A 14,594-nucleotide genomic window follows, 5' to 3' on the forward strand; every position below is an offset into this window, starting at 1 on the left:
AGTAGGGTAGCAATACCGTTTGCAGATCAACACAGTGATAACAAATTTCTACTTCCATAGCCGGAATGAAACTTTTTGATTGAGTTAATATAAAAGTTTTCTGAGTATAGTGCCACGGAGTTTCAATAATGTGTTCATAATCTCTGATTCGGTACCTGTAAGTCATTTTTATTATTTTGCAATGGAATAATATTACTTCTCTTTGTAATATTATGAATTAGAATATTTGCGGCGAATCAGTTTTAAATATTGTTCCATTATTCTCCTTACTGTGTCTAGCCTGGATGTGTTTGGGTCCTTCTGCCAGTGCACTTCCGTCAATCATAACAGTTTGTGAAGAACTGCCAAATATCTTTGGTAAGATATACATGTAGGTAAAGAATAGGAGTTGAACTTCCTCCTTCCCCATGAAAGAACTGGGAAATATTATTATTTATAAGTGTTTATTCAAGCACAACTCATTTTTGCAAAGTCATTAACCATGTATGGATAATGGACAGAGAGAAAAGTCGATTAAAAGAAAATTAACTCACACGTGTAATTGCAAGAATAGTGTTTGAATGATAAATGTATTGTGCGTGACGATTTTACCTTTTGCATTACATTGCTCCACTTGCTATAATTTATTATCCGCTGGACGCACGTATGTTTCAGGTGATGCTGGGATACTACAACAACGCAAAAGCGACTGCAGAGACCCTCAGTGCCGACGGTTGGTTGCGAACCGGGGACATCGGTTACTACGACGCAGACTCCGACTTTTACATTGTTGACAGGATAAAGGAGCTGATAAAGGTCAAGGGTTTCCAGGTATGATAATAATCATTATACCTTGTCTACTGTCTCAGTTAATTCTCTCACCTGCTACTCGTAAATCGATATCTACTCCACATCCCTTCCTCGGTGTATCCAAGATAAAAGCGGCCAAACCGTACCATCACGTCCTGCTTCTCCTGATTCCCTATCGCCTGATCTTGCGGTCACGCTTGATTGTCAGAGTTTCCGTTATAGCTTGAAAGTGCTGTGAGCGTCTCTTCGACGTTGCTTAAGCAAAGTAAGCCGTATCTGTGAAAGAAAAGCTGTGTGTAGCTCAAGCTTACTTTCGCAATGGTTAATTGAAGAAGACTCGTGAAACTTTTCATGAACAGTTCCTGAAATACTTTATTGAAATGTTCAGACGAGTGATGTTCTGTCTAGTTGTGATTCAGATCGAGCTCTGTGTTTACAGCCATTTCGCAGCAAATTACTGCTTGCCCCTAAAAAATCTGTCAGATGGCTTTCGCAACAGTTAGGTGTTAAACGTACACTCCGCGCCAGATATCTGAAAGCTACGCGAGCGTTACAGTGGTAACTCCTGGGTGGTCACTGCGCAAGCGCAGAGGTACTGTTCGGCACTAATACGTATTGCTGCCTTCCATTTGCCACGTGCTCCGTCATGTGTTTTTCCAAGTTTGTATTACAAGTGCGTAGTGACTTCAGACTCATATTATGTCGCCTATTAGTACTCCAAAACTGAAAGGCAGGAAACTGAATACTCAGTCACGGGAGATTGTACATTACGTTTTAACGTTTGTGGAAGGTGTGTCCACTGAGTTCGACAGACAGCCCAAGTGGCCACTGGCGTTTCACAGAGGATTATACAGAAAATTGAAACGGAAATCAGGCTTCGGTATCTAGTGGAGGAAGGAAATTTGTAACTCTAAATGCAAAACAGCCATAGACACTGATATATTTATGGAATATAGACACTGTAATAACTTGAATACAACGTATTAATCTTCCCCAATAATATTTATACTTCCTTATGAACCGGCTTTCGGCTTCTTAGACTGTCGTCAGATAACTTAATGTTGAACAGGTAGTCCACTTAACTTCAGCGAGAATTCATAGCTGTAAAAATGTCAGATATCTTTGTACACCATTCTTTGTAGAGCTATGAATTATCGCTTAATGTTGAACAGATAGTCCACACAACTTCAGCGAGAATTCATAGCTGTAAAAATGACAGATATCTTTGTACACCATTCTTTGTACAGCTATGAATTGTCGCTGAAGCTGTGTGGACTATCTGTTCAACATTAAGTTATCTGACGATGGCCTAAGAAGCCGAAAACCGGTTCATAATGAACTAATAAATATTATTGTGGAACGTTAATACGTTGTTCAAAATGGTTCAAATGGCTCTGAGCACTATGGGACTCAACATCTGAGGTCATCAGTCACCCTAGACTTAGAACTACTTAAACCTAAGGACATCACACACATCCATGCCCGAGGCAGGATTCGAACCTGCGACCGTAGCGGTCGCGCGGTTCCAGACTGAAGCGCTTAGAACCGCTCGTTTACACAGGCTGGCAAGCAATTAAAAAATTAGGGCGGAAAACAGAGACATTGTTTACGTTGATGAAACTTTCATTTTGTCATCACATGTAAACGGGAAATCATGGGACGGTAATACAAGTCACTCTCTCCTCAAGCCAGTATCAAAGGACAACGCTTAATAATAACTCGTGCAGATGGTGCAAATGGCCTTATTGCCAATGCGTTTGTCATTTGGAAGTCAAATCAAGCTATCGGAGACTACCCCGCCACATGAACCAACAAAATTGTGAAAAGTGGTTGACAGAAAAGGTGATTCCCAATTTAAAATCTAACTCTGTATTAATCTTCGACAATGCTGCTTATCACAACGTTAAATATAAACAAAGCTCCAACGTCTAACTGAAGTGATGATGATGTCAGTAAGTGGATGACAAAGGAACGTATCCCATTCTTGGATGACATGCTGAAACCTGTTCTGTTCGGGCCTGTTCGAAGAACCAAGCCAAGGAACGTCGAGTATTCCTTCGATAAGATTCTAGAAACTACTGGTCACATTGCTTTACGCCTTCCTCCTTACCACCCGAAATTAATCCCAGTAGCGAATATTTGCTCTATTGTGAAAGGTCAGGTAGCTTCTAAGAATGTTTTCTGCGACGTAACATACAGGGTGAGTCAAGAGGAGAGGTACATGCTTTGTCGGGCGATACTACTGGTGATTCTGAACAAAAAACTTGTAATTAAAATATGCCTTTTCTTAACCGTCTCCGGGTAAACCAACGAAAACAGCTAGGAATGGGAAAGGTGCAGGTGACGGTAAATTAAGATACTGTTATGTTATGTTTTGTTTAATGGTGTACGTTTCCTCACAGAAGAAGTTCAAAGAGTCTACCGTCAGCTTCAATGCATGTTGCTGCCCTTGTAGACAGGTGTTGTGTCGCCGATCGGAGCTCAGTTTTGCATTCCTTTACGTGGGCACAAGCATGTAAAACACGAGCGATACGTTCCTCTCTTGTGTCCACTCTGCCTTTGTAGACGTCGCTCTTTAGCCACACCCACAAACAGTAATCCAGATTGGGTGACCTCGGTGTCCAAGCAATGACTGCACGGCGACCGATCCAACGACCAGGATACGTAGTGTCGAGATACTGCGTCACTGGCCGTACGGAATGTGTAGGAGCTCCATCATGGTGAACCCGTGTTGCCAAAGGGACTTCCTCCACATATTCTGGTAACACATTTCGAAGAAACTCAAGATACCGTGTACCAGTAAGACAATCTAAAACAACTGGACCGATGAGTTGGTCATCAATAATACCGCACCACACGTGGACTCAGAAACGTCATTGAAAATTCGTTTCCACAGTAGCGTGCACATTTTCATTTGCCCATACATGAGAGTTGCGCGTGTTGTTGATTCCGTTGCGGGTAAATGTTGACTCATCAGTGAATAGAATACATGGAATTAATCACTCATAGGCAATCATCCATTGACAGAATTCTTGCCGGGCGGCAGCATCTCCTTCGTGCAGATGTTGTTGTGCACTCTGCCCATGAAAGGGATACACTGTGCGTATCACTCGTGTTTGTGGAATACCAAGTTGGGCAGCAATTCTTCTGGAGCTAGTAGTAGGGTTGCGTTGCACTGCTTGAAGAATATTGTCAACTTCATTAAGAGTTTGTTGTACGGGACGTTCGGAGACAACATTTACGCTGGGAAGCTTACCACGCTCACGGAATCCGTGAAACACCATGCTAAACACCCTGCTATCTGGCACTCTGCGATTCGGAAGTCGTTCTTGGTATTCTCGCACAGCAGCTCTGGAATTCCCATTGGACAAACCATAGATAAACAGCTTGTCAGCATACTCTGCATGTGTGCAGATCTGTGGCATTTTCACTGCATTCGTTGCTAACGTAACAACATTGTAGTACCACGCACTACGACAAGCACTGTTAGACTGAGACCTGAGGTAAGCAACTGCACCATGCATAAGTGAACTGCGTAATGACACGGTTAGTAAGGACGACGCTACACGTTTCCCGTTCCTACTTGTTTTCATTGGTTTACCCGGAAACGGTTACGAAAAGGGCATATGTTTATTTTGGAGTTTTTGTTCACAAATGGCTCTGAGCACTATGGGCCTTAACATCTGAGGTCATCAGTTCCCTAGAACTTAGAACTACTTAAACCTAACCAAGCTAAGGACATCACTCACATCCATGCCCGAGGCAGGATTCGAACCTGCGACCTTAGCGGTCGTGCGGTTCCAGACTGAAGTGTCCAGAACCGCTCGGCCACACCGGTCGGATTTTGTTCAGAATCACCACAAGTATCACCCCTCAAAGCATGTACCTCTCCTACTGACTAACCCTGTATGTGAAACATTTGTCGGAGGAGAAATATAATTTAACGGCTAAATAAAATTGGATTTCATTGTGCGAACACGTTAAAAAAATTGATCGAGAATACAAGCAGCAAGAAATCTCTTTCGACGACGAAATACATAGGTAGCGCAGGCAGTGATTACGGTGATTGTCACTCTGAATGTGACGGAGAACTTGAAGGAGTAACCGCGCTACCTCGTAGTGATTCAAGGTGAGTACTCCTAGTCAGTGTTTGGTGTTGTTCAGTGCGCACACCGAGCGAGGTGGCGCAGAGGGGAGCACACTGGACTCGCATTCGAGAGGACGACGGTTCAATCCCGTCTCCAGCCATCCTGATTTAGGTTTTCCGTGATTTCCCTAAATCGTTTCAGGCAAATGCCGGGATGGTTCCTTTGAAAGGGCACGGCCGATTTCCTTCCCAATCCTTCCCTAACCCGAGCTTGCGCTCCGTCTCTAATGACCTCGTTGTCGACGGGACGTTAATCACTAACCACCACCACCATCAGTGTGCATACGCTTGTCCCGAGCTGCGCAGCTGATCTCTTCTTGACGTCACCCATGCTAGTCATTCTGCTCTCGGTTCCTGTGGAGTGCGTACTGTAAGACTTTCGGTATACACACCATCAGATTATTTGGCTTATCGCTCTAACGAAGTAGGCGAGTGTCAGCAATATGTCTCGTGGTCTTATCGTGGCGTGTTTATCTTCTGCCGTTACGTCAGACGATAGAAATGACACTTGCACACTTAGAGTAGCAGATTTACGGTGACCAACTTTAAACAAAACTTGATTAATTTTCACACACATTTATTAAAATAATAACAAGCATAAAAATTACTTAACTTGGTTCTGGATGCTATTTACAATTGACAATCTGAAGTGCCTTTGATATTGGTACATTAACCTTATTCTCACATATATCTCTGATACTTGACAAAAGCGTCTATGCATTTATCTTCATGGCTATATACAGGAATATGATAATCTTATTAGGCGCAGACTGAAACTTGACTATAGACTGGTACAGACAAATGCAGACTCGTACAGACTAATGCAGACTGACTAATCGGAGGTCTGTAAACTCGTTATAATACCTCGTGCGTTCAGGTATCACTGTGCGAGTGTGATCCGTGAGGAGAAAAGGTTCTACGTTAGCAGCAATCTCATTGGCTGCGTTAGATATTGATACGTGGATCGGCGGAAGCAGAATTTGGTCCGTCTCTAAGGCAGCGCCATCTCGTAGTGCGGAGACGGACGAGCGCCGCGCCTGCTCTGTTGTGCTTAGCGGGGCGCGCTCTAGTGGGAAAGTTGTGTACGCGCTGACTACGCGGAACTATGTACACAACAGTTCCTCACCGCGTTTCGTGAACTCGGGCATTACTTCCAGCTGAAAGCAGAACTTGGACTCGACTGACAAAGGGATTTGCTGCCACTTCTCTGTCCAGCGTTATCGTTGGGCGCACTTTCTGCCGCTGTGTCAAATGAAGCCAGGCAGATTGTTTCCGTGTTGACAGCCTGTGGTGCTCGGAAAATCGTAGCAATGACAGAGTTGATACATGTATTACTGCAGATAAGCAATTTTCCAGACTCATTGGATGCGATGTGTCTGTACAATTGTATGCTACCGAGCGAAAATACAGTTAAGCACCAAAACATTACGACCACCTACATACAGCTTGTTGGTCGGCCTCTCGAACGCAATATAAAAGCGATATTGCGTGGTGAGGATCCTACAAGACGTTGGTATGCATGTTGAGGCGTGTGCGACCAGATGTGTACGCTCACGTCACACAGTTCCTGTTAAACTATTTGTTAGTTGTTCGTGGGTGTGGAGTTAGCTACCAATATCGCCCCATATGTGGCCCACTGGTCTCCTGTAAGGGAAATATGGTGACCACGATGTTAACGCGAGTTTACTACCATGTTCACCAGACCATTGTAGCAAGATTGTGGCTTTATAAGGTGGGTTGTTATCCTGCTGGAAGATTCCATCGTCTTCTGTAAGACATAATGCACAAAGGTTGGTTCATATGGCTCTGAGCACTATGGGACTTAACTTCTGAGGTCATCAGTCCCCTAGAACTTAGAACTACTTAAACCTAACTATCCTAAGGACATCACACACATCGTTGCTCGAGGCAGGATTCGAACCTGCGACCGTAGCGATTGCGCGGTTCCAGACTGTAGCCCCTAGAGCCGCTCGGTCACATCGGTCGGCAATGGACAAAGGGATGCAGGTGATCCATAGTAATGTTCACGTAGTACGCAACTGCCACGCTGCCTTCGATTACTACCACAGGTCCCATGGAACCCCAGATGAATGTCCCCCATAGCGTAATATGCTCGCCAGACAAAAAATTTGTCACCCAAGTTTTCTTTTGCTTTTGGGCGCAGAAACGACTAAGGTCGTAAGCACTGATGAATCGTTCACAGATGATGCAGTGATCGACTTACGTGCCTAACCACATGCGGACGGCCTCTACGTGAGCGTAAGGCATTTGCAATGAGTGAAACACATACATTTCAAGTGGACATTGTACGTATACATGGGTAAACGTAAGAACGTGACAGACTGGCAAAAAGTGGCAATTGGTTTTGGCTGTTCCCATGGTCATACATGGTGCGAAGCTGCTGGATTCGTTGGTGTTTTGCGGCGGAGTATTCAGTGTGTCTACAAGCAGGTGTGTAATACATAAGGCTACGAAACATGACGTCACAATTGTGGTCGGAAAAAGATCCTGACTGAGAGGGACTGGAGATGCATTTCACGGCTTGTGAGTAACACTGGCTTCCAAACACGACAAGAATTGCTGCAGGCAGTGAATGTAAGTCCATCCCCACTTGTTAGGTTAGAGCATTGCTTCGGGATGATGATGATGTTTGGTTTGTGGGGCGCTCAACTGTGCGGTCATCAGCGCCCGTATAAAGTCCTGTTTTTTTCACAGTCCAATCTAGCCACTGTCACTGATGATGAAATGATGAGGACAACACAAACACCCAGTCCCCACGCAGAGAAAATCTCCAACCCGGCCGAGAACTGAAGCTGGGACTACGTGATCCAGACGTAGCGACGCTAGACACTAGACCACGAGTTGCGGACGCATTGCAACGGGAACTGCTTGTAACTAACAATGAAGAATCGGTTATCTCGCAAGAAACCATTGCTCACAGAGGCACATAGAGACGACAACACCAGAGTTTATCGGCCTGTAAGAATATGTGACTGGTTTTCTGAACGTTCCCCCGTCCTATTGCATTTCGACTGGTCTGCAGAATCACTTGCCTTGAACCACATCAACAATCTGTGCGACTCGTCGGTAGAGCAAGTAAAACGCCGACATCAACATTCTCCCCCCCCCCCCCCCCCCTCCACCGCCAAACAAAAATCTGGTGGAAATGCGGGATCAAATCCTCAGCGAGTGGCTTAACCTGAATTCAACGTACATGCACAACCTTTTGGATTCAATTCCTAACTGAATCCAGGCGGTTATCAAGTCCAGAGTCAGAATTACACGGTATTAAATGCTGCTTGTAATGATTTTTCTAGAGGTGACTTACTTTCTGTCTGGTGAGCTTACTACCCCAGAAGGGCCGTCGTCCGTGGCGGCGTGAATATTTTGAGCAGCTGTTCAACTCTTTGACGAAATGTCTGGACACGTCCATCGACGTCGTGTAACAAAATACGTGATTCATCCGACCAGCCAACGCGCATCCGTTGATCCACAAGCCAGTACCGATGATCTCGCGGTATTCGTCCACGAGACTCAGAGGGCCATAGACATGGGTTCCCAGGTAGATGCCGTGTTTCTTGACTTCCGCAAGGCGTTCGATACAGTTCCCCACAGTCGTTTAATGAACAAAGTGAGAGCATATGGACTATCAGACCAATTGTGTGATTGGATTGAAGAGTTCCTAGATAACAGAACGCAGCATGTCATTCTCAATGGAGAGAAGTCTTCCGAAGTAAGAGTGATTTCAGATGTGCCGCAGGGGAGTGTCGTAGGACCGTTGCTATTCACAATATACATAAATGACCTTGTGGATGACATCTGAAGTTCACTGAGGCTTTTTGCGGATGATGCTGTGGTATATCGAGAAGTTGTAACAATGGAAAATTGTACTGAAATGCAGGAGATTCTGCAGCGAATTGACGCATGGTGGAGGGAATGCCAATTGAGTCTCAATGTAAACAAGTGTAATGTGCTGCCAATATATAGAAAGAAAGATCCCTTACCATTTAGCTACAATATAGCAGGTCAGCAACTGGAAGCAGTTAATTCCATAAATTATCTGGGAGTACACATTAGGAGTGATTTAAAATGGAATGGTCATATAAAGTTGATGGTCGGTAAAGCAGATGCCAGACTGAGATTCATTGCAAGAATCCTAAGGAAATGCAATCCGAAAACAAAGGAAGTAGGTTACAGTACGCTTGTTCGCCCACTGCTTGAATACTGCTCAGCAGTGTGGGATCCGTGCCAGATAGGGTTGATAGAAGAGATAGAGAAGATCCAACGGAGAGCAGCGCGCCTCGTTACAGGATCATTTAGTATTTGCGACAGCGTTACGGAGATGATAGATAAACTGTAGTGGAAGACTCTGCATGAGAGACGCTCTGTAGCTCGGTACGGGCTTTTGTTGAAGTTTCGAGAACATCCCTTCACCGAGGAGTCAAGCAGTATATTGCTCCCTCCTACGTATATCTCGCGAAGAGACCATGAGGATAAAATCAGAGAGATTTGAGCCCACACAGAAGCATACCGACAATCCTTCTTTCCACGAACAGTACGAGACTGGAATAGAAGGGAGAACCGATAGAGGTACTCAAGGTACCCTCCGCCACACACCGTCAGGTGGCTTGCGGAGTATGGATGTAGATGCTGATGTAGATCTCACTGCAGTCGCAACTGACGATGTCGTTGGGTCAACACGGGGACGCGGTGTCCCCTGCAGTGGAGCCTCATCTTCAACAATGTGCAGTGAACAATGTAGGACGTGAGCAGCTGGCCAGCCAAGCCGTCTCCCAGATGTTCATTCCGAGGTGCTGAGCCATAAAATTTGCCCTTTTCCAAAGTCGGTTATGTCAGGGTATTTCCCCATTTCTATTAATTATTTACCGCCGGCACATGTAATCATTACAGTAGCGAGATATCTAGTACAGTAGCATAGTAACGACGTATTTGAGGGAATTTATAAAACAACATCGTCACCCGCCAGGGTAGCCGAGAGCGATAATGCTCAGCGAGGAGACTCGGGTAGCCGCGCTGGCCCCGAATCGAATCCGCCCGGCGGGTTAACGACGAGGGCCGGTTTTCCACATCCTGCTAGGTGAATACCGGTCTGTTCCCCACGTTCCTACTCACAGGCATTTACAAACGTTACACTGATTCATGGCTTACACTGGACGTAGACAGCTGGGGTACACTACTTACATACCAGGGGGTTCGGGGTGGGGCAGGAAGGGCATCCAGCCATCCTCTGCAACTAACACTGCCAGATCCGTAACAACATGTCCGACCCCGAGATGAAGCGGGACACAGCCCAATCAAAGAAAGAAACAAATGGACGAATATCGTAGCTCTGCATGTCATATAGAGGAGGCAAGCAGAAAAGGTAAAAATTTGAAGACATGCGCGGAAAAACGGGCTAACCCTCAAACGTAAAAGCTCAGAGATAATTGTTGCCATCTGTTGTTGGGTACTATCAAAATTGACATTGTTCTCATCCCTAAATGATATTTATGGGTGAGACAGATGTTAATGTAAACACTTAGAGGTAAGTGAATTTTGATAGTTCTCGTAATCAGCAATAGATGGCAATACTTATCTCTTACATTTGAGGGTTATCCCGTTTTTCAGCGCATGTCTTCAGTTATAACCATCGCAAATAGGCAATTTCGACTTCCCTTGAACGCAGTAAGAGCATTCCACCAATCCACAGTAGCATGAGTTGTATAATATGGGGCGAGCGTTTGGGCTCATAGTTTGCAGCCTGTGAAGCCAGCTTCATTAGGAAAGTTCAATGAGGGGTATGAACCATGAATTTACTTTCAAAATCTTTTCTAGCGATTCATCAAGAACATTAACACCTTTAATCACACTAGGTGAGCGTGGAAGTAGTTGCCAGGGAGTAACTGATGAAAATGAAATTACCTTTAACAAATGGGAATTTTATTCATAAAAGAAAAGCCTTTTCAAAAACAGATTTAAAATTTATAAGCAGAAAAGCACCCTCGAAATGTCAAGTTACAATTTTATTTAGAGGCAGGAAGAAGAATATTGACAGTATGAGTCTTCGGGCTGAGAAGCTTGCCGCTCCCTTTCAGCACGGCCGTAGTCACCACCGCTCACAACAACCTCTGAAAGACTACACTGGTGCAAATCTGCAACACATCAGATTACTTTAAACTGAAAATTTTTACAACTCACACAAACACATTAACTATGCACCCCGTAAGAGGGATGGAAATCGTACACACACACACACTAAGAAATTATTTGCCACCGAAAGTGCAATTTGTTTTTAAAAGTACTCTTACGGTGGAAGGGTGGCAACTTTATAAAAATGACTATTTAAATAAAACCCATGAAATTCAGGAACATAAAATGTACAACGTGCTCTACATCACACATACAGCACCTCGCAAGATGATAGGCAAGATAAAAACATATTTCAGGAATTCGGCCTTTACACCTTAATTCTATAAATTCGTGAACACCGAATCAGACAAACACGACAGAGGCGGCTGTTAACGTATGGGGATTATTGAACAACCCGAACCGCAGATTTCTCTAACCCTCCCCAACTCCATAAGGGAAAAACGGACCACCCAATTCACAAATAACCACCTTCCCGCGGGTGGACAAACTGAGAAGAATGGTGGGACGACCCCAAAACAAAGCGGCTGGTGACTTCACCAAGAAAACAAGTAGAATTTAACAAGTAAATGAAACAGCATATCTCCAATCACTTCTAATAAATTACGATTTCTGATGAAGACCTGGCGCAGCACCCCTAACGCTCTCCCGAACCGTCCGCTGCCAGCCGCTTCAACGGACGCAGGAACGCGCGCCCATCTCCCGTCTCACGGCGTCGCAGCTCGCCCCAGCCAGACCGATGTCGTGGTTTCACTCCTGTTGCTCTTCTACGCCTTCCTATACGGCGCTGCCCACTGGGCTCACGTGGCGACCTCACATGCGCCAACGCTCAATGCGGACAAGTCATCTCGTGTCTCAGTGCGCGACCGACCAACCGACCAATCCAACCGCCAATGACCGTTGTCCGAGCAACTCGAGCAGACTGGCGGCCTAACGCGCAGACTCAGATGCAGGAACTCAACCCGGACCGGGCGACCACTAGCTGAGTTATGTTACTGGCGGAGTGGCAAGACTCATTTTCTGGCTTAAAGTTTGATCCAAACGACAGACATACTCGCACTCCGACGACAGACAGACACTAACTGCCGCACAAATACGAACGAGAGACAGACCAGCAACTGGTGACGCGAGACTGACCTAGCCTCACCCCGACTGACCCACTGCCGAGCTCATAGCGCCCCTTAAATGCACGTGAACAAGCAACTTTTCCCCTTTCACGCCAGAGGGAGACACCAAAGTTGCGATTGCCACAGCGGCGCCACCGCCAGAAACAGAGGGCGACTGCTTTACACTACGCGCTGCGGCGCGCTCTTCAAAACAGCAAATTTTACCACGGCTCGGGGTACTACTAAGATTAACGGGCTCCTTTTGGACTACCGTGAATGATGCAGTGTCAATAACTTTGAAACTATGCCCAGTGGAGTTCGGGAAAGGGGAGCATTTTATTGGTTAAGAAAAGGCAATCAATGATAATACGAAAGATAGAACTGAGGGCAGTACTGGAAACTTAATACAAGATCGCATATTTCAGTTGTGGGAAAATGAATGGGATTCTTCAGGCACCGGAAGGACGACATACGAATTTCTCCTTACGTCAGCAGAAGACTGAAAATGAGTGGTCTTATACATTACTTGACTGGCTCTGGCCCATATGCTACATACCTGTCCAAAATCAAAAGGCAGAGTAATGACAGCTGTGCCTGCGGCAATGTGGGCACTCCAGATCACAATCGTAGGACTGTGGCCGTACGAAAGTGTAGCGAGTAAGCCGGCCGGGGTGGCCGACCGGTTCTAGGCGCTACAGTCTGGAACCGCGCGACCGCTAGGGTTGCAGGTTCGAATCCTGCCTCGGACATGGATGTGTGTGATGTCCTTAGGTAAGTTAGGTTTAAGTAGTTCTAGGGGACTGATGACCTTAGAAGTTAAGTCCCACGGTGCTCAGAGCCATTTGAAACATTTTTTTTGTAGCGGGTAATGATCTTCAGGCGTTATTTATTAATTTATTTATTCTTCATAGTTACAGCCTATTATCTGTAAAGCTGAAATAGGCCATGCAAATCACATTTCCTCGGATAGCAATAAAGTATGTATTAATTATCTATTAATGATACTTAATTTTAAAAAAGGATAGAAAAACTGGACTACTTCTACTACTACAAAGCTGTATTAAAGCCCTTGATCAATTACCCAGCTACTAATCTACTACAAACACTACAGAATTTGTTCTCTATTTGTTCATTTATTTTGGTGCATTTAAGTCGTAGGTGGTTGTCTACACTACTTGATTCGCCCTCATACTACGGCGATCAACAGCCACAGTCTGCTGGGTTGCTTGGGTGTCGGGCATCATGTCAGTAGCATTTCCACTATAACAAGTAATTCCGCCCATCACTGTTACTTGTTAAAGGCCACACTTCCATAATCACTTGCACCAACGCAATGTAGATTCTTGGGAAACTATTTCATTCGGTGGTCGCCGACCTTAATTCTCTCCATCTGCAGAGAATGTTGTCTGGCATCGATTGCCGCACGATGGCTTATGGTTGAATGCCTCGTTTACCTCTTCCTCGGCCTCCCTGGATACTACGGCTGCATATCTTCCAAGATGCGCCGCGTCGACTCGTTCCCATTAGCCATTAACGACGCTGGGTACCAGTGCTGCACTGAGCAGAGCGTCAACCTCACGCACCTTGGACGATACCACAGCCGCAGTATCTTGGAAAGCCAAGGAAGACTTCACGAGTCACTCAAGCGCCCGGCAGTACGCTGCCATTCCGGCTAGACGAGATACTCTACAGATGGAGAGGAGGCAACTGAGGTCGGCGACGTCTGACTGAAATGGTTTCTCAATAATCTAGATTCCCCTGGTGCAGATGATGACGGAAATGTGAATTCTAAGACGTTACAGTGAACAACTGAATTGATTGTTAAGTGGCAACGCTGCTGGCGTGCTGCCCCGAAGTCCAAGGAATCCAGCAGACAATGTCTTTTGGCCAGGGGCATTATGAGGGCGGATCCAGCAGCGGAAACAGATAGCAACAATTTACACTGAGGTGACAAAGGTCATGGTGTAGCGATACGCACATATACAGATAGCGGTAGCACCGCGTGCACAAGGTATAAAACGTCACTGCATTGGTGCAGTAATGTTTGGAGACAAATGGTCCAAATGGCTCTAAGCACTATGGGACTTAACATCTGAGGTCATCAGTCCCCTAGACTTAGAACTAATTAAACATAACTAACCTAAGGACATCACGTACATCCATGCCCGAGGCAGGATTAGAACCTGCGACCGTAGCAGCAGTGCGGTTCCGGACTGAAGTGCCTAGAACCGCTCAGTCATAAGGGCCGGCATTTGGAGACAGACGTATTTCGGAAATTGTAAATAATAGATTTCAGCTATCAGTTGTCCTTTTTAAATTTTATTGGCATTTCTAGATTTCGGCTAGGAACTAGCCATTCTCAATGCACTATCATTTTTGACCAATGCACGTAATGCCTGTGGATG

The 14,594-nt window shown here is 45.4% G+C and overlaps 1 protein-coding gene across 2 annotated transcripts in view; it reads left to right on the forward strand.

Moving 5' to 3' along the window:
- LOC126424846 (uncharacterized) overlaps nucleotides 1-14,594 on the forward strand; it is a 289,952-nt gene that overhangs the window by 253,016 nt on the left and 22,342 nt on the right. For both annotated transcript variants that reach the window (XM_050087655.1, XM_050087656.1), the window contains exon 9: nucleotides 655-810. In XM_050087655.1, the coding sequence (XP_049943612.1) occupies nucleotides 655-810 (156 nt within the window). The remainder of the gene's footprint in view (nucleotides 1-654; nucleotides 811-14,594) is intronic.

The sequence above is a fragment of the Schistocerca serialis genome, chromosome 10, assembly GCF_023864345.2.
Source record: "Schistocerca serialis cubense isolate TAMUIC-IGC-003099 chromosome 10, iqSchSeri2.2, whole genome shotgun sequence".
Classification (NCBI taxonomy): domain Eukaryota; kingdom Metazoa; phylum Arthropoda; class Insecta; order Orthoptera; family Acrididae; genus Schistocerca; species Schistocerca serialis.